General features: G+C 41.6%; 1 protein-coding gene across 2 annotated transcripts in view; it reads right to left on the reverse strand.

Annotated features, from left to right (window-relative positions):
* CA10 (carbonic anhydrase 10) overlaps positions 1–21948 on the reverse strand; it is a 488094-nt gene that overhangs the window by 268192 nt on the left and 197954 nt on the right. For both annotated transcript variants that reach the window (XM_049636447.1, XM_049636446.1), the window contains exon 3: positions 9812–9954. In XM_049636447.1, the coding sequence (XP_049492404.1) occupies positions 9812–9954 (143 nt within the window). The remainder of the gene's footprint in view (positions 1–9811; positions 9955–21948) is intronic.

A 21948-nucleotide genomic window follows, 5' to 3' on the forward strand; every position in this document is an offset into this window, starting at 1 on the left:
TTGACTTAATTCCCTTCATATTCTCATAAAAAATTGGACTCAGTCCCCAGATAACTTGAATTTTCTCTTATTTAAGTGTTCCTGCCCAGATCAGAGAACCGTCAGTCCTTCTAAAATGTGTGAAAGGGGAGTCCCTATTCCACTCTGATGCAGAGGAGAGAAGGCACACAGGTCGTCCCTCAGTCACCTGTACCCAACCAGGAGGAAGGAGGGAGGAAAGGAAAGGGGGACAGAGAAATGGGGCAAGGTGAACTGGAGAAAGGAGACTGGGGAGGGGAGCAAAGGGTAGGAGAGCAAGTCAGAGTGACAGAGAAGAGAAATGTAAATGAGGAGAGAGGGGGTGGTCAGGGAAGACCAAGAATCAGGAAAGGAAAGCAAAGACTTTTCTAATACTCACCAGAGGAATAAAGAATGAGACAGAACCAGATATATTTATAAACTACTAAAGCCAGCATCCAGGTGCTTCCTTCAAAGGCTTGCCTAATGACTGCATTGATTTTCTGCGTGATGTCAAGAGGGACACATTACAAGCAGCGGCCAAGAGAGTGAGCAGCAGTCCTGAGCCTCGCTCTAAGCTGGGCGACAGTGCAGGAGAGCCAGAAACCAACCACAGAGCGCCTTAGCCCCGAGCCCGTTTCCAACTTTCAAGACAGCGTCAGTCTCTTGCATTTTGCTTATCTCTCATCACTCTTCAGCACCGCGCACTGAACCTGCCACTGCCTGCGAAACGCTCTGCTCTGAGCATAAACACAATTACCTTGGCCTCATTTTCTTTATCTTGAATCAAAGTCCTTTCTTGGAACATTCCCCCATCCTAGCTATTCAGAGCAAGATATCCCAAAGGAGAAAGAGTCCTCTATTCAAAACTCTGAGGAGTAATTTTGATAGTGGATGAGAAAGACGAGAAGGCAGGTTAGTTCCAAACCAACGCTAGGGCTTTAAAGGGAGCTTTCCTTTGAGAGGGTGTACATCCTAGCTAAATCCGCATTTCGGGGGTCAGCCTCAAAGAAACATATTCCACGTGCCCGGCTAACCATTATTCATAGTTGCCAGATGGGAAGAGGATTCCGGACCAGGTCGAGGCTCCCCTCTGATGCTGGAGCTTTTCCACCACAGCCAGTGGACCTGGGAGCCTGCCGCAACTCTTTCTGTGCTGGGGGTTCTCAGCGAAACACAGGGAGGTCATTCACCCTCCACACTTTGAAATAAAGTCTGGTCCAAGCCATTTCCAGACACCAGCACTGGTTCTCTGTGTCTGAGGCTGCACGGGACAGGTACTGTTAGAAGCCACCTGTAATTTACCTTCAAATACCGTCCTTTCAGAGAGAGAGAGAGAGAGAGAGAGAGAGAGAGAGAGAGAGAGAAACAGAAAGAGAATTGAACAGAGAATATACAGAATGTCTGCTTCTTCTCATCACTCTTTCCTGCGTCTCCTTCTGCACTTTGTCAACATTTTTCCATTAGTTATTCTAGCCATCAGCACGGAGGGATCCGACCGTAATATCCCAGATAGTCTCTTCTCGCTGAAGGTGATTACAGGACAGTGACCTCACTTATCGTGGAGCAGTACCTTATGTACTATGTAATTAGGTTGAATTTGTCTCCTGGTATCTTCCCCGTGCTATTTACGCATGCTGCACACATTATCCAGTAACTTCCTCTACCATTTCGCATGTAGCGATTTAACAACAAATGCAGCCCAGCCTGAATCTGTGCAGCTATTTATAAACATACACCTGAGAGGAAAGCTTTACCTTTATGCCTCCCGAGTTTCAAACTTTTGGACAGGGGGCACTGGCGAGGTGGTTTGGGATTTTTAGTTTGCCGTCCACTTTACCTCTTGGCATATATGTTACAGATTTTAAAGTGAGTATGAGATTCTTTGACAGAGAAACCCAAGTGGGAGTTAAGTTGTGTTTTCTCGCTAACAGCCACAACATGTCTGATGGTCGCTGCCATGGTTTGAATGTTGGCGTCCCCCGCAAAGTTCGTATGTTCGAATCTTAACCCCTAAGGTGGTGGTAATAAGAGGAGGGGTCTTTGGGAGGTGATTAGGTTATAAGGGCAGAGCCCTCGTGATCAGGATTGGAGCCACTATAAAAGAGGCCCCACAGAGCTTCCTGGTCCCTTCAGCATGTGAGGACTCAGCAAGAAGGAAGATGCCAGCAGGCAACCATGCCAGTGCCTTGATCTTGGACATCCCCCCCAGCCGCCAACACTGTGAGAGATAAATTTCCCTTCTTTAGAAGCCACCCAGTCACTGACAGTTGGTTACAGCAGCCTGAATGGATGAAGACAGTAGTTAACAATTGTGGTGTATCTCCTCTGCCAGCCACTGGCCCCATAACTTGCTTATAACCTGCCTAATAGGTTCGCTATTCCATGTACTTCCCTTCATCCCAGCCCTGCAAGAGGGGTACTGTTACAACCTCTCTTTTACAGGAGAGGGAACTAAAGCTCCGAGAGGTTAGGTTTCTCCTATCTAGGTGGTTGGTGATAAACCTAAAATCTAAACCCAAAGCAGAACATCTGTGGACATCTATCCTCCCCCAAACGAAGGTCTGCGTTGTCTTATTTTTTTTTAAGTTTATTTATTTTTGAGAGAGAGAGAGTGAGTTCAGGGGAGGGGGGGCGGAGAGAATCCCAAGCAGGCTCTGTTCTGTCAGCATGGAGCCTGTCTCAGGACTGGAAGTCATGAACCGTGAAATCATGACCTGAGCCAAAATCAAGAGTTTGGACGCCTAACCAAGTCACCCAGGTGCCCCAAGGTCAACATTGTCTTAATGTCCTTGCTTCCTCTAACTGTAACTTTAAAAAACCTTCCTGCTCTGCAATCCTACACTCATTCTGGGCCTTATTCTCCCTTAAACCATTTTCAAAGATTCCTTCCACTTTTGTCCCCCTCTGTGACTATAAGCCCTTTCACTTACATCTTTTAGATGCCATTTTAACACATATTTTTGGCAAAACTCCCTGAACCACCATACCAGTATCTTTAGTCACTACCACTTCCTTTATTTGGTATCATCATTTGTAATTTTGTTACCATAATTTCATTGTTAAGAGCTTCTCAATCCTCTAGAGTTACCTTCCGTGAGGCAAAGAGATCACATCTATTCTAACTATATTACAAAAATTCACCTTTTGAAGGTTTAGGATCTATGTCTGACAACAGTTATTAGCTTTTTTTTTTTTTTAATATTAGCTACCGTATTTTCTAAGATAATACACCCACTTTCCTCTAGAATTTTATTGTCCATTCCATACCACCAAGCTGCTTTAGATCCATATAAAGAGACCCTTTATTGCCTCCTTCTGAGAAAGGATATTATCAATGTGGCAAGTCAAGAAATTTATCAAGCCACAAAATACAAATGAGTAAGAATTACATTCACTTCTTCATCAGCTCTTACAAATCTGCTCTATCCCAGAAGCCTATGTGAAATTATGTGTATCATTTTCACACCAGAGCTTCAGTATAAAAAGACCCATGGTACTTAAAGATAGCTAATGAGTTCCAAATGGGAAGGAATACTTACCTATGAAAGTTTAATATCAGTTATCCAATAAAAACCAGCACCACTGTAACCCATTTAGATGGCAAAATGGATCTATCCTTGTATTTCTGTAATCTTTCACACGTGGAGCCAGAACATTTAACATTTAAAGACCCTTCTGCAAACAGTATTTCATTCTACCTATCTTTCCATGCTAGCTCACATTCTAGCACCTCCATAAAGTCTGGTTTGGCCAACCCAACTTCTTACCACCATTAAATAGTAACGTCAAAATGACTGATTTGCTAATTAATCATTTCACTGCTGCCTTAGTATCTCTTCCACTATTATCTCAAATAGTTATTTAAATCAGTTACTATGATTTAACTTCTGTATATCTGTATTTTCTCCCCTAATATATCTCAAAGTCCTTGAAGGAACATAAATGCCTCACTCATAAAAGGTTTCTTAGCGTAGCAAATGTAGACATGCCATGAACTGCAATGATTAATTGTGGTCAACTATATTTTCCTATCAGGTTCATGGAGAAATTTAAAAATAGAGAAGTGATAAGATTTTAGGCACCAAACCAATCCACAGTCATTATTTTTCTCAACATATTTCAGGAAAAGTACTATAACTGAAAATTAGTTTCTAATGACAGATTCTGTTGATAGCAAGGTTACTCTTCATCATGGGACTTGCTCATATTTTTCCTGCCTTGAGTCAAAGCAACTTTTAACTAAGTCCACATAAACCATTTGTTTGGTAATCAAAGATAATCTCGGTTCAGTTCAAATCAGCCAGCACTGTCACAGATAACCCCACAGATATAAAATGAAAATATGAAACCACATTTATCATGAGGAGCCCTTAATTGAAGACAGGGAGACAAGGCAAGTAAAACTAATATACTATAGGCCAAGGTTAGGTCCTAAAAGAAATACAAGCAAGTTACTTAAGAAGTCAAATGATGAGAGATTTCACCATCCACTAAAGAGATCAAGAGGAGTATCATGGAGGAGGTAACACTGGTACCAGAGAGGTTGAATAATAAAAAGGTAGGGATGGGGATTGCTAAGGTACAGAGGTACATCAGGTGAAGGGTTATGTTGTGTCCAAAGCACAGGGGAAGGTGAGATACAGTCAATTAAAAAAAAAAAAAAGTATTACAATCTCACTGAGAACAAAACATAGACATAACATGCAAGAGGAATAAGGCTCTGGAGGGGAGATCTGGGGCCATCTTACAAGGACTGTGAATGCCAGGCCGAGACATTTATACCTAATTTGATAGGTAATGATGAGTTTTATTACCTCATATTCATTTAATGGGAAATTTGGAAATGGTCACATAGATAAAATGTATAGCCTTGTGTTGGATGTTATCTGTTTGCCCCTTCCAATCTGCCTTCACCTTGCTCTGTGGCCTGGAGGCTGGCTTATGCAGACTGAGTCAACAGTCTTGTCTTGGTCTGTGACTTCTCCCTAGAGGGAGCCTGGCATAAGTGGGGGTGGAGAGAAGTGCAGCTGAGGTCTTTAGTCCTCAGATCCATCCCAGTGGGTGGCATGGGCTAGCAATTAATCCTGCCTTATATTCTGGGTCATCTTACATTCTGGAAGTCAGAGGTAAAAAATCAGTTTTGCTGGGCTAAAATCCAGGTTTTAGCAGGGCTGTGTTCCTTCTGGAGACTATAGGGAAGAATCTGTTTCTTTGCCCTTTTCAAGCTTCTAGAGGCTGCCCAGATTCTTTGGCTCATGGCAACACATCACTCTGACCTCTGCTTCCTTTGTCACATCCCCTTCTGTGCCTTGGATTCTCCTGCCTCTCTGTCTTTTCCTTATAAGAACCCTGTGATTCCAATGGGTCTATCTGGATGATATCAGGTGGACTTCCCATTTTAAGATGCTTAATTTAATCACACCTTCAAGATACCTTGTGCCATGTAAGATAACATATGTACAAGTTCTGGGGATTAGGAGATGCATATCTTTAGGAGAGGGCATTATTCCAACTGCCATATTTGCCAACTGTAAGTATATCTTTGCCTAAACTGAAAGGATAAGTAAAAAAAAAAAACAAAAAAAAACAGGTGTTTTTCAGATTATTAAATTAATGCAAGCTTGTCATAGAAAATCTAGAAGCTTCAGGAAAGTAGAAAGAAAACAACATCACATTTAATCCGGGTCTCTTTTCTATGCATAGCATGGGTTTATTTATTTGTTTGTTTGTTTGTTTGTTTGTTTATTTTTGAGAGACAGAGCACAAGCAGGAGAGGGGCAGAGAGAGAGGGAGACACAGAGTCTGAAGCAAGCTCCAGGCTCTGAGCTGTCAGCACAGAGCCCGACACGGGGCTTGAACTCACAAACTGAGATCATGACCTGAGCCGAAGTCGGACGCTTAAATGACTGAGTCATCCAGGCGCCCCATAGCATGGGTACTTTTTAAATGAAATTGGGATCATGAAGTGAATGACTTTAGATGCTATCTTGTACATTTAACATATCATGAGCAATTCCCATGTCACTAACTACTGAGATGTCCATTTTATCAAAAGAGCTAAAAGGTGAGGAAAAATGCCAAAACTAATTTTTGGTTAAAATGGCAGGATCGGCAAGTGATTTTTGACTCAGTTTTAATACGTGTTTTCTTCTTTTACTACAAACCACGTCTTCCATGAAGGCTAACCCCACCTCTTAATCCAGAAACCCTCCAGCACTCACCTGTGTCAGAGAATACTCCAGGCACATATCTAGAGGAATTTCTGCACCCCCAAAATGATCAAGCCAACCACTCAGATTTTGCTGTGAATAACATTCACACTTTACACTGTTGTATGCAAATTACCAAGAAGCTGACTTACGTGAATAGCACATGAAAATTAATACACAAACACATATTGTACACTCACTTTGGTGTGGGGGAAAAAGACCACATGTGAATCTGTACATGCCCATTGACTACCAAGGGTGTCCATCTTTAAAACAGTCAATCAGGCTTGAACCCAGCTTAAAAACACATCATAATCCAATTTCCTACATATAGGGTGTTAAATGATCTGAGATCGTGAGGGAAGAATTATCTCCACCCGCCCACTCTGATTCCTGAGTTGACTCAGGAGCTTCATCTAGAATAGATTAATTATCTCCAAGATTTTAAAAAACTGTTTAGACTGTTGGGAATTAAGTTGAATGGGGGTCAAGGGTGGGAGATGGATTCCAAGGTAAAATTGTTATGTCCATATGCAACCTAAACTTAAGTGAGTATTGTTTTTTTTAAACACTTTTTTAATGTTATTATTTATTTTTGAGACAGAGAGAGACAGAGCATGAGCAGTGGAGGGGCAGAGAGAGAGGGAGACACAGAATCTGAAGCAGGCTCCAGGCTCTCAGCTGTCAGCACAGAGCCCGATGCGGGGCTCGAACTCACAGACTGTGAGATCATGACCTGAGCTGACGTCAGACGCTTAACTGACTGAGCCACCCAGGAGCCCCAAGTGAGTATTGTTTGAAAAGCACAGTCATTTTAAATTTTGCCCATAAGAATCCTATGTGTCAGATACAAACAACTGGGTAACAAATACTCTCTTTCAAGAAAAAAAAAAAAACACCACCAAACATTGCTTAAGAATTACCATTGAAAATAAGCAACCTAAAAAGTAGAAGAACTATCACTGTTCAAGTATAATGAATATACTCTGTTGTATCCAAGACATCATATGTTTTGATTGTCATGTAACTATTATCATTCTTTGTATTCTTGCATTCGGGGTAAATTTCAGCCCTTGCTCATGCTAAGATAAGCTGTAATTCATCATCTGAACCCTATGTCAGGCCAAATACATGAAAAAAAACAAACATAGTAACACAAGTCAGAGATCACAGCAAGGGTACTTCATGGGCTTATTATGCATAAGGTACACTTAAACAGGAGCAAGAATAATGCTCATGGATAAAAATGTGACATAAAACACATAATGACTGGGATACACTTAACATGCTGATATTCAGCTGATCTCAGACTTCAAAATGTGGTACCTTGCCCAAAACCTCCCAGTCTTTAAACCTTTTGAATTGGATACATATTTCTTCAAGGCAAAACTAAATTCACAGCAGTCATTTGAATACTCATTCCAAAATAAGTCTCCAACTCATTAAACACCACCTTCAAAAAGCTTGCAAACGTGATTTAGCTATTGTCTATCAAGTGTAGACATTTCATTACCAGTTGGTCCTACTACTATCTCTATTCTATTTTCCACCTTTTGCTAATGCAAAGGAAACCATCAGACAGTTCTCAGCTTTTCAAACAGCTGACAACACAAATCGTGCCAGATATAAATATTTACATCGTCAAAAGTAAATGTTTCCAAAATTCCAAACTCCAGTGCTTTTGAAAATTGATTTGGATCAGGTACACTTTACTGAATTGGAAACATAAAAAAATATATATATATCACTTTCAACAACAACAAAAATATCAAACCAAAACATAGGAGTGCTTTTTAACACTAGGCTGTCTCCCCCATCTCTTCTTTCCCAATAAATTTAAGGGAGAAGCAGGCTTGAATTAGTTATTTTTTTCTTTCACATCAATATTTTCCTCTAAGATGGGCTGATAGAAAGTGAGAATTATGTATCCATTCCTGTGTTAGATCGCCACCTTTCCCATCCCGTGCCCAGTGTGCTCTTGACTGAACAATGCTTCATTCGTTTGCCATAACTCAGGAAAAAGATCCAGCTCCTTCACACAGCCTCTAGATCTGGCCTCCATCTTCCTTTTCCATCTGTTCCTCCTGCCTATACCTCTATGGTCTCTGGGCTTCAGTCTTGCTGGTTACCTTTCAGCTAATTTCTGGAACTCAGGTCCCACCCCTCATTCTGAATTTTTACTGCTTCTCCCTCTGTGTAGGACACAAATTATTCCCTCCATCATCCTCCCCAAGAAGGAAAGAAAGACTGAGTACTCAAAAGTTCAACTTGTCCTTTACTGGTCAGTGGACCTACCCATGTTCGTGACTTGAATAAGAGAGGTGTGTGTAGAACCCAGGTTAAGTTCCCTTTAGAGTTTGTAAAAATAAAACTTCAAATGGACCAATAATTTGGATAGGTTAATTTTTGTGGAATCAGAGCAATAAACTACATGACCTACATAGGACTTTTCTACACAAATGCTTCTCAAGTCCTATTTAAAATAACACACAGATACTACATAGAGAAATAGTTACAATCACGTGCAATGTCTTTAGAACTCACTTTGTGACTGGAGTCAAAGCCACTAACAACTCTTAAATAAGTCATTCGACGTTGGGTTTGTTTGTTTGGTTGGTTGGTGTTTTGGTGACAGGTAATAGGAAAAAACATATTCCAATACATCAGAAGGGGGCAAAAATTCTTATAGATTCCATGATAAGTGAGGTAAACAGGCTGCGGATGTAGAGAGCAGAGCCCAAGAAAGGCAAACCCTGGAGAATCAGCTGCCGGCAGTAACAAAGTTGTCCATAATTTTAATCCTAATTTCTTGGACAAAAACGATTTTCCATTCCTCTTGAGTTCGCAATAACTAAATCACCTTCAAACACAATTTTCTGTGTGTGTGTGTTTTCCATTTTCAATGATCTACTCAACAGTAAAAGGTAGCCAAAAAGAAATTAGCCCACAAGAGAAACGCTAGAACCCAGCGACGAGAAGATCCCCATGGGCATCATGCCCTTCCACACATGAAGGCGGAGTGCATCGAGGGAGGTTGGTGGGGGGGAAGGGACACTGGTATGAGAATGACAAGGCACAACTCAGCATTTCTGTGCAGAAGTTAGGATTCTTAGCCAGCAAGATGCCCCTAGGAAGATTAATTATTGATTTTCTTATAAATCATCTAAGGTGATTTTTGTTTGTTTTTCTTTCCAAAATGATAAATATCTGATTTTACTTTTGTTAAACAAATTATTCTTTCACTTTGTTGAAGTTAAAAGAAGCCCCAGTAAAGAGGTTTCTGAGAGGAGAGATTTTCCCAGTGTGATATGCTTGGGAAGCAACACTGCTTTCTGACCTTCATGGGGTACTGAGGGATAGGGCCTCCGGCAACCTCCAGGGGGTACAAAGTAATTAGAGAAGCATGAGGGTTTGACCAGCTAGAGAGAGAAAGTACAATTTAGACATAATTATACTTGTTGGCAGTAAGCCTGAGGTCTTTGATTTCACTCCTAGGTGGAAAGACAAACTCATCACAGAGAAGGAGACCTGTAAGACCAGCTTTCAGAATCGGCATCTCTCGGTGCCCTCAACTTCAAAATGGAAGCAACATGGCTGCTTACCTTCCTGCCCCCAGTATTGATACGAAGGGGCGTCAGAAAGGGGTCGAAGATCATGTGACTGGTCTCTATGTTGACTGGCGACTGCCGTTTACCCACAGAGCAAAGGTTCCAAGCTGAGTTCACCAATCCCCAGAAAGAAGGAACTAGAAACAAACAAACAAACAATTGTAGGATTAGTCCAGGTGGAAGGTTTGAGAAACAATGCAAAAGGGCCATGGCACAAAAAGGGTGACATCAGAGACAGACACCTAATGTTTCCCACCCATAAAGACCCCTGGGTGTTGCTATGGTATTTTCCTGACTTGGATCTTGGTCAATTTCTCTAAGGTCCACCTTCAGATTTTTTTGTGTCAGATCCATTCACCTTGTGGCCTCTTGGATGAGTACAGTTGGCATTAACACCTTAATGGGAAGACAGCACAGTCCACCTGCATCATCTTTTCATGTGGAGGTACACCAGAGTTTTAGTAATTCCTGAGCTGATGCTCCTCTTTTCTGTGTGGCAGGAATGATGTGGGAATCAACCTTGTCCTATATAGTAGGTATTGAAAGCTTTTCAAAGAAAGTAGCATTCGACATATGCAAGGTATTATGTATTCTGTGGGTTGTCGAAACCAAACTGAGGGAGTGAATTACTTTTATGACCCCAATCAATGCCAGACAGGAGCTCAGCAACATGACTCTGTCTTTGTTTAGTCCAGCACTGTGTCACTAACCTAATGTACCAGCAGCTCAAGAATGCATTCACTTGATAGGAAGAGAAAAATGACTTGGGAGTACTGAGTCCAAATATCCAAAGGGGAAATGTCTACTCCTCTTCAGTATCACATTAAAACATTGACAGAAATAAATTTCTATGGCAATTTCCAGTTATTTTCTTCTGTTTATGAAAGTCAGCAGAGCAGTGGGGAGCCAGTTACTAATTTCATGTCATGGAAGATCACAGACTATATCTTCAGCCTTTTCCTGCCCAACCCCCCACCCCCAGCTCAGTATTTCCACTGAGGCTCTGGATCCATCTCTACGTGGCCTTGAGATTATATGGTCATCATTCGCTCATCCACCCGCAGCGTCCATCAACACTACAGTAAGCTCCTGGTGCATGTTCAGCCCTGGGTTAGGCTGAATTTAGAGGAAGGGAGTTACGTACAAGAACAATTATCACACTGTGGTGGTGGGTGGCTGTAGGATGAGGCAAGTGGGTTATAGATCTCTAGGTGAGGGCACTGAACCCGAAGCAGCGCAAGTGGAGTTCGGGAGTGATTCCTAGAGAAGATGAACCTAACAACCAAGTCACGACCCTCCCAGATGCACCTGTCCTCTCAGGAGCTCAAGTTTAATTCAGCCTTTAATTTACGGTAGCCATCATTCCTTCTCATGTCACAGATGGAGAAAATTGAGGCAAGAGAGGAGTATGGTAAATACTTGCCAAAGATAGCCTATAAGAGACCCATAATTCAGGAGAAGAATTGGGCTGGATGGCACGTCTAGTACCACTGAAATCCAAAACTCTATGAACCTTTTATTTGTTACAGGCCATTGTTGGGCAGAAGTGGGAGGAAAGCCAAAAACAAGTTCCTCAGATTCTTAGAAGCCTGTTTCAACACCAAAATAAGGTGAGGTTCCTTGTGAAATAAGGAAAATATCTAATTTGGCTTAACCCATTCAATGAGCATATCTGCTGGTTCCATTCCCTTTAGTTTAAAGAGCTTGAACTGGTTTTCCAGCTATAACTGATTTTCAAAATGGCAGCCATGGCCAGAGTAAGAGGGGTAAAAGAGAAGAAGGTGGAGTAGAAAGAAGAACCTGTATGTGTGTTCCTTGGCACTTTCATTTCCCCTTATTATTTAAGTTCTATTATAGCTGCAAGTCACTTAACATCTTTAGAAAGTACCATGCCCTAGCCAAATTATAATATTTAAGGAAGCTCTTGAATTAAACATGTATTTAAAAAATATATAAACAGAAGTCTTCTCTAAACTATTTTTAAATCACCAAAAATCCTATATTTATTCCTCAATCATTTCCAGTTTATTATGAAAATAAAACCTCCCTCAGTGCCTGCTCCCACCTATCTTTGTCAGCGATGCACATCAACGTGGAAGCTGTGGGGATTCCAGGGATATAGCCATGGCACTGCGACAGATCAGTTGTGTGACTTTAGATAAGGCATTTATCCCTTGGGCTTTGGTTGGTCTCTACAGTCTGTGTGGTAGGCTGAATAATGGCCCTCCTTCAAAGATGTCCACATCCTAATATGTTACCTTCCATAGGCAATGGTGCTGTGCAGAAATGATTAAGTTAAGGGTACTGAGATGATTATCCTTGATTGTCTGGGTGGGCCCAATGTAATCAAAAGGATCTTTTTTAAGAGAGAGGGGCAGGAGGGTCAAAGATTTAGAGAAAAGCTCTAGGGATGGAAAGAGAGTCAGAGAGGAAAGAAGATACTGGCATGGAAGGTGGAGGAAGAGGACAGGAGCTAAGGTGACTTCCAAAAGCTGGAACTGATGAAGCAACAGATTCTTCCCCTAGAGCCTCCAGAAGGAACCACCGGCATGCTGACCCTGGTTTTAACCCCATAAGACTCATTTGGGGCTCCCTCATCCCCTGAACTGTAAGATGATAAATTTGTGATGTGTTAAGTCCCTAAGTTGTGATTACTTATTACAGCCACAGTAGGAAATGAATACAGCCCCCTTTTATTTTTAACACTCTGTGAGACCAGAGCCTCTTGGACAGTCGGGCCACCTACGATGTGTGGGGGGCTTCCCCTGGAAGGCAGCTGCACAATAAATGTAGTTACAGCTATAGCACACAGTGCATTTCATCTATTCCCATGAAAATCATTAACAAAAATAATTCCAACCCTATAAATGGACTGCGAGACTGCTAATAGATGGCAGCACGTGTGGGCAGGTGCTGCTTTGCCTTCCTAACAAACCTCCCACCCCAAAAGCACCCCCACAAAAACATAAACAACAAAAACTTTATGCGAACATCTGCCTTTGCTTTTATTGGGCATAGCATTCTTTATGACAAACAGTTTCAGGGTTTTATATTCCCACTTCACCATCAAGGCCTAAGTGTCTGGTTCTAACCACCTGCTCAGACAATTGAGGAATGGCTTGGAGGCTGGGAGGCTGGCAGGCGCTCGCCCCTGCTCCGCTCCTGAAGGGGTACCTGCGTTTGTTCCCCACTGGACCGCTCACTTGAAATCAGCCGTGGATTCATTGTCTTTCAGAAACAGAAGCCATGTTAGAGATCATCTGGCCTAAACACATTCACGAAATCAAGGACTAAACAGCAGAGGGTGACGTCCTCAACCCGAGGCCACGCAGCCAAGGGAGAGGCAGGGGGGAACAAAGTAAGGACCAATGCCTGGGTCTCAGGATTCCTGGTGCTTCTCCACCTCCCTTCCTTCCCAGCAGGCTCCATAGGAGGGCATATTACTGTAGCCAGAGAGTTTCAGAGTTAATTGTTGCCATGGCCAACTGTAGACTTTGCTACCCTTTCTTTTTTGGTAAATCAAAAGTAACATCAGTGCCCATTTGCTAGTTAAAATACATTTCAAGTGCCAAGGTTCAAATCAAACTGCTTTGAATGTCAACCATCCCAAATAAAATTAGGATTTTTAAAAAGCCATACAGGGGAGTGCTTGGGTGGCTCAAAAGTCTGTTAAACGTCCGACTTCAGCTCCGGTTATGATCTCATGGTTCATGAGTTCGAGCCCTGCATTGGGCTCTGTGCTATCAGCACAGAGCCCGCTTCAAATCCTCTGTCCCCCCCCCCCTCTGCTGCTCTTCCTCTCAAAAATAAATAAATGTTAAAAGCAAAAAAAAAGCCATATATCTATGACTGTGTTAGGAAAAAAAAAAAAAGGCTTCAATCCAGGAAAGAGCGGATGAGCTTGGGTCTCATCTGCAGGGCCCCAAGGAAATCTAATGGGGATGACCGCTCATGAAGAGAGGCTCCAGGGGTTGTGTCCTGGGCCCAGCTGGACTGGGCCAGGTTCTACAGTCCAATGAAAGAAGCCAATGCTCTTAGAATCAGTGTTTGGTGTTGGGACAATAATGAAGGTGTCAAAACCAGTCCAGGGAACTCAGGTACCAAAAGGATCAACTCAAATGTCTGCAAATGTGGTGTAATCTAGGTTCTAGGGAAATGCATTAGGAGGAAGGCTCTGGAGACAGGAGGGCATGGAGATCCCTTATTGGGATCCCTTATGCTTATTGGGGCATGGGAGTAAGCCAGCACACTTTACCTGAAGAACAAGGCTGGACATGTGAACTAAGGCTTCAAGCGTTAGAGTCAGAAACTCTCCCTCTGGATTTGTGCAGACCATTATCCCCAGCATTCGGACACTTAACCATCCTCCATGTTATTGATCCTTCAGGTTAATAAACACCCCATGTCACCCCTGGGAGCAGAACTGCATTGCAGGATACTATGGCACAGCTTCTACTTCCGAATTTAGAGAACCGCTACAGAATTCTTTTTCTCTTAGTTTCCATGACTGTCCCCGTGACTCAAATTTGCAGACTTTCCATCATACTTTAAAAGCATCAGTTATTATGACTTATTGGCTAATGCTGTGTCTTTTTCTAGCTTGACTGTACACCTTATTAAGAAAATAATGTAAATGTACATAAAAGAAAACTGAGTGAGAATCACTCTAACCAATTAATGGACAAGTGGTCTGAAATTGAATGGCATCATTCGGGCCATCCTTTTCACACAATCTTCTAATTTACATATAAACTAGAACACACAACAGACCGGGATGTTTTTGCAAATTAATTTCTGCAGAGCCCAAATGATGGCACTTAACTGCTGCATCACGACCATGTGTTATTTTGCCAAAACATCTCCCCATGGCAATGCTGTATTGTTACCATAAACCACAAATCCCAAGCAGTCTCTTGGCTCAGGGTCCAGCGAGCTATGAAAGACTGGGATTTCAGCTGCTTAAAACATGAGCCTTGGAAAACCCAAAGCAAAACCTATCAGCTGCTCGTTCAAAACCAGTGAACCAAAAAAGCCCCAGTTTAGTTTATTAACACATCATGGTAACTCCCATACAATAACGAAAAAGTTCTCACCAAAACAAGAAATAGATCAGGAGAGCAAGGAACCAGAGGAATCAAGGCTGATATTGAGAGTTAAAATTTGTCCTGGGACTTTTTTTTTTTTTTTAATCCTAGAAGGTTAGTCTTAGGCATCTCCTTCATTCATCTGTCCTCTTTTTATTTTTCATCTTAGCAGAATTTGCAGAGACCGTGCTGTCGCGGGCAGGGAGTTGGGCACTTGGAATTAATTTATGCGGCTTATGTGAATTTGCTAAATCCTATGGGAACAAGACAAACTCACTAAAAAAGTGTTTACTGACAGCCTATAACATGTCAGGCTTCAGGCTTGACAGTGAGAATTCGTGCAGCAAATATTTGCTGGGGACCTATTACAGGCCAGGCACTGTTAGCAGTCGTGGGTAGTTAGCGACTAACGGAAACAGCTCAAACAGCTCACGCTCTTAGGGGTCTTCCAGTCTAGTGGGGAATATGGGAGACCTTGTTTATCTGTGTCATTAGCACTTCTGATGACTTCCATGCAGAGACAATTAAGATGGTAATGGATTACAGAATAAAGCATGGATAGGGAGATAACCTAGAATGGCCAGGGATAATTTCTCTGGAAGGACTGAGAAGAGTTGTTCCTGAAGACTGGCAGAGAAAAGTGGGTCTTAGGCAGAGAAGCGGCACTGGTGTTGACAGAGAAGAGCCTGATGTGTTCAAGGAACCCAGAGGAAGCCAGTTAACAAACCTGATGAACCAGATGAGAAAAAGAAAAAAAAAAAAAAAGCTGGAGGAGAGGAGGCTGGCTGTCGAGACAAGGCACAGACGTTCCAGAGCTCTGCTGACCACAGTGAGGAGTTTGTATTTTACTCGAATGTATTAGAAAGCCACTGAGAGTTTTTAGGCCAGGGAGTACCGAGGTCTGATTGATGAATTAAAAGCATGTATCTGCTGCCTTGGCTGGAATACAGCCACATGTGAGCTTGATTATCCTTAGGGTAGTTTGAGTGGGGAAAGGATTGGTTCCCAAGCAACAGTTGGGTTTTTACGTGAATTTAATCCTACTGCTTTAGATAGGTTTAAATTCTGTCTCAAAGGCAGAACTAATTGAATGTTTTAAAAACTATTCTCTTCAACATATGTGCCAATAAAATAGCATTTTCCTGGGATCCAACTAGCACTTTAGAAGTCACCACTCGAAGCAAGGAATATTTTCATGAAGAGACTTGGCTAAGGCAATCTTTTCTTGCTTTCAAGCAATAAACTAAGGCCCCCAACTTTTCGGCCAAAAGAAAGCAAATGAAAGCTGGGAAAATGAATACTGGCATAAAACGTATCTTTGGCGAATTCAATCCTACAAATAAAGCCTTCTACTTCAATATAGCTGTCTCTATTTCAGTGTTATAAAGCATATGAATACATTTTAAATAAGAACTCCTATCTTTCCCTTGCTCTTTTCTTCACCAATGCTGATTTACTGTCCCTTTCCCTATTCTCAACTGTAATAAATCTCCACTTTGAGCCATTATTAATAAGCATGTTTAAAATACCCACTGCTGCAGGCTTTTGGCCCCTTTCTGATTTCAGATTTATTTCATAGGAGGAATAGCATTTGAATAACTCTTTTGCTTCTGGATTCTTCTTCCTTTGCTGGGACTCTGATTCATACTACGTAAAGAGTGTCTAACTAGGGCTTCCCATTTTCTCACTTGGGGACCTTTCAGGGGTTGTGAGTAACACATATACTTAACACATAATCATTAGGTTGTGCATTCATTTTCAAACTAATGAAATATCCCCAATGAGTCAGATTTTTAAAAAATGTGCCACTCCTAAGTATATCCCATATGGTGGGAAGATAGGCAAACTAAGAAATAATTATAATAAAACATGGTAAGTGTTGTAATTAAGGTGTGTCCATATTAAGGCTTAAGTGACCCTGACCTTGACCCTTTTCTCAAGTGTTCAGATAAGCCTTCCTAATAGAGGGGATATTTGAGTTCAGCCGGCAAGTACGAATAGAGGTTACAAGCCACAAAAATCTTATAACTAGTTAAAAGTCTAAAGTTTTTCCTCAGAGAAACTTGACATTCCTAGCAATCAAGACAGACTATCACTGGAATCTAAATAACTATTATGCAAGGAGAGTTAAGCCACTGGGTCATCTAACTTGTCCAACTTGGGGGGGTGGTTAGTATTGCAGAGGAGAAAGATCACGAGCTGCCATATCCTCACCATGGAACCTTGAGTCTGTGGCTAAATTTCTGTAGTCTTAGTTTCTCCATTTGTAAAATGGGGGTGATAGTTACTTCACAGAGGGGCTGGGAAGATTAAGTGAGAACACGTTTATCAAAGGTCTAGCATCATGTGTTTTTTATAAGTATTCAAAGAGTATTGGAGAAAGAGCTGGGCGAGGGGATGGGGGAGGATGGTGTGTGGCTACCCATACTAGACGCACCACTGCAGCATTCTGGAGATGGAAAAGGCAGAATGGGGGGTGGGGGAGAGGCAGCTTTCAGATGCCCACACAACCCACCCTGGATTCAGAACAGGGAGCTGTCTAGATCATAGGATTGGCCACTTCCTGTCACACCCGGAACGCGCCATGTGCAATTATTCCCCGAATCCAGAACTCTCCATGTCTGGATGAATGGGGGGACCGAGAAGTGATATGAATCATCCACAGTGGCTTTAACTCCAAAGAAAACCATTTTTATTTGGCTTTTGGAAGTTGCTGGATTAATTGTGTGCATTGCATCTTCATCTGCCCATTTGCACTTGGTTCCGGTGTGGGGACTGGCTTGCACTTCTGAAAACATATACCTTGAGGGTGAGGAGAAAGGAAGGAAGAGGGAGTCCGCGTCTGCTGATCATGCACCATAATCTCTGTGCAGCGAGCCTGACGTATCTTATCTTGCTAATCCTCCCCACAACTCTGTGCGATACTTTTATCATTATTTTATAGATGTGAAAAGTTAAGACTTCAAGAGGTTATGTGACTTTCCAAGGTCACTTGGCTAGTAAGTAAAGTGCCTACAATGTGAGATCAGTGCCTTTCTTTAAAGCAGACAAACAACCAGACAAAAGCATGCATGTGTGATAGCATGTGAAGTGATACACAAGTGTGTAAAGCAAGGGGGTAATCATCTCCCTCTCCTTCCTTCCGGTGACACCCTTGAGGTAATCGGTGTGAACTCCTGGCCAGGCATCTTTCACTATGCTCACATAAACACACCCAAATACATATCCCTGTATTCAGAGAGGTTCTCTTTGTAAAAGTGCTTTTTGTTTAGGGTAACAATATGCCACGAATGTCTTCCATGTCAGTCTTTCCTAGAGCTTCTTGTTCACATGTAAGGCAACAGAACTCTCATAGTTTGGACGCACCTCCCTTTTCTCAGGCTTCCCTGAACATAAGACATTGAGGTTATTTACATCTTATTTTACTATGCTTTTGTATACTTTTCGCACTAACACTTTCATTTCAGCAGGAAAGATCCTTAACGGTAGTATTGTCCAGTCACGGTAGGCACCTGCTTTAACAGATGCTGCCAGGTTCCTTTAAAGGATACCGGCTGTGTCTGTAAATATTTATGCTATCAGCCATGAGTATGTCCACTTCCCCATAATCTCCATAGCATGGGATGTTATTTATTTATTTATTTATGGACATCTAACGGGAAAAATGAAATCTCATTGATTTAATTTGCATTTCCTAACCATTGCTGATGTTGAGCATGTTATGCTCATTAGCTATGTGCATTTCTCTTCTGATCACATTCTTCAGGCATTTTCCTCTGGGTTATTTACATTTTTCATGTAAATTTTTGTTGTAATTTGAACTGTAGAAACACTTACTCTTTGTCATGTACAGTAAATGTTTTCTTCAAGCTTATTACCTAGCTTTTAACCTCACTTCGAGTGTTGGGCTATTTAGGGATTTTTAAATTTTATATGGTTGGTTATATTGATCTATTTCTTTACAAGGTTTCTGAGCTTCCTCTGTTACTTAAGGTTGTATCTCCAAATGCAGATCATATAAATATTTTCTATATGATTAAAAACAATTTTTATCATGGCACCTGGGTGGCTCAGTCAGTTAAGCGTCTGACTTCGGCTCAGGTCATGATCTCACGGCTTGTGAGTTAAAGTTCCACATCAGGCTCTGTGCTGACAGCTCGGATCCTGGAGCCTGCTTCAGATTCTGTGTCTCCCTCTCTTTCTGCCACTCCCCCATTCATACTCACTCTCTCTCTCCCAAAAATAAGTAAACACTAAAAACAAACAAAAATTTTATCATTACAATTTTTGACTTTTAAAATCTATCAGAAATGAATCTGCATATGCTATGACAGTGGTCTAAGATTTTTCCCAGGTAGAAAGTAAATAATGCCAGCATTATTCATTAAATAAGTCCTCTTTCTCCACCAAAATGAATGTTACTTTGATTATATATTAGGTTTTGGTATAGATCACATTTGCCTCTCGACTTTTGAGACCGTTCTACATATTTGTCTATTTCTGTATCACTGCCATATTGTCTTGAGTATAGTAACATTTATGGTAATTTATAAGATCAGACTTTCTGATCCAAAAGCCTACTCTTGTTCTCTGCTACCTCTAGGGGACCACAAAATGCCTGAGCTCCAGGGAAACCAGTGAGGATTACTGACTCTAGATATGGAACACAGATCTAGTATTCTTGGGAACACCAGGTCATTAGAGGTTATCTGACCCATCTTCCTATCTTCAGGTAGTTACGTATTTGAATCATACCTGATAGACAGGACAGTGCTTGTCCCTTTCCTCAAAAAGCCCTAGAAGTGCAAAAAGCATACTCAAACCCAGAATTGACTCCTTGGAAGACAGGGCATTGAGATGGAAATAGCATAGCATTTAGGTCCAGTAGAACCAGGTCCTGGTTCTACTAATAACAGTCACATCTACTGAGTGCTTACCATGTGTGGAACACCACACTAGACATTTTCTATTCATCAGCTCACTTAATATTCTAGGAGGTAGATCTTGCTATTATCCTCTTTCTTACCAGGTCTTATAGGTATCTGAGGCACAAAGACATTAATTAAATTGCCCAAGATATAAACAAACAGCCCAACTTGACAGTGGAGAAGTGAGGATTCCAGACTCAGGTTGTCTGGCCTGCAACCTTGACTTTCATCCCTGTGTTACACTTTCTTCTAATGCTGGTGCACTGGCTTGAGCCAAACACATTTTCTCTTGAGCTTTAGACCTCTCATTTGTAAAATCAAGATCATGAAAAATATACACTTCACTAGATACGTGTGTCCATCTAAGGAAAAATTAAAATCACACACACACACACACACACACACAGAGCAAAGTCCATCACAGCCAGTCCATTTATGCACTGAGTCATGGATTATGCTACTGGTGGTAGACTGGAAAGAGGCTAGCTTTACATCAAATCATTCATAACTGTCATCCTCAGGGCTAGGTATTATTTATTCCATGTTATAAATGAGGAACTGAAGCTCACAGAACTGAGTCATTCAGTGAGGACATTTAGCTAATACGCAGCTGAGCTGGTGGTGACTCGAATCCAGGTCTGACTCCCACATCCCACATCCAGCACCGAGCTCAGTGGAACTCAACTGACACCATTATTTTCCCCTCAATATTTTGCTTTCTCAGAATTCATTGCTTTCTCTAGATGACTCATTCTTGAGAGCCCACAGGAAGGCATAAAACACAGTCTGGTCTATGTAGGCATTAAGCCCTGGGTGTCTGTCTTAGGGTTAAGATTTAAGCCTAACAATGGTGTTAAGCATTATCCGATCGTATTTCGGTGGACATTTTTCTTGCCCTGTATAATTACTGTTGCTTCAGATAAAATCTGAAATTAGTCTACTGAAGCTGGTAATTGAAACCACAAGGAGAAGAATGTCTCAATGCATGTCAATAATCCAGCCCATTAATTATTTTCACCTATTCAACTTGGAAGAAAATGACCAACCTGATGCCTCTGAAAAACCACATGACCTATTTGAAATTTATATAAGAGCTGCATCCTCTTGGCTCCAAGAAGTACAGATCTGTAATGCTGGAACCTGCTGGAGCATGAGGATTGAACACCAGGTAAAAAACGTTTAGCTAGTGAAAGTAGGCGATCTTCCTCAGCCTTTGGAAATTCTGAAAATGTCACTGATAGATACAGGCAACAATTTCCTACAAATTCAAACATCTGGTGAAACACTGTTAAAATCCTGCAAAACATCTGGATATCTTGGAATATACCATCCTTTACCTATTTGAATCTGTAAACACCTCCTTTTCCCTCTCACTCCCTCTGTATATGTGCACAAATCCATCCCCTTATACAAATGTAAAAAGTAAGCAAACAACGAAAGCCCTGTGACCCAGATGTGTGGAGATCAGCTGAGCCTAGCCTTATAGCCCTCCCAGTGATGGGCAGCCTTTTACAACATCTCACTGGGTTCACATTTGTGTAATCCCACAGAAACATCCAGCTGTTCCAATCTGCCTGGAGTTTGGCATGTATTTAGAGCATTTATCACTTGCACAAATAACAGGTCTTTGTTATCTTCATGATACATCAGGAGACATAATCTTCATGCCAGCACCGAGTCTTGGGTCCCAAACACAAAAGAATCAGTCACTAAACAGGGAACAAAGACACACAAACGGCCTGCTGGTCTTCTGATTTTGTGCTAGGGTGGACTGACCAATATGTCTGCAACGTATTTTCTATCGAGACGCTAGATTTAGCTTCACCGATATAGTTACAGGACGGACACATTGAATTTCTCCTCATAACTTCTCTATTTGACTTGTGCATTAACATGCTTCCTCTTAGCAGGCAAAAAACCATGCAGGCATCTCACGGATTGTAGATCTCTGTCAAAATCTTATCAACAGTCAAATCTAGGTGAATTCTTTGTTTTGAAATGCCCCTTATCCAACCTTGGTACTTCTAGCCTAATCCAGGTTCCCACTGCCACCTACCTTAGTCTCTATAATAATTCCTTAAATAAATTCCCCAGAGCCGGGGTCAGTTCCACATCACAA

This window comes from Panthera uncia, chromosome E1 (assembly GCF_023721935.1).
Source record: "Panthera uncia isolate 11264 chromosome E1, Puncia_PCG_1.0, whole genome shotgun sequence".
NCBI classification, from domain to species: domain Eukaryota; kingdom Metazoa; phylum Chordata; class Mammalia; order Carnivora; family Felidae; genus Panthera; species Panthera uncia.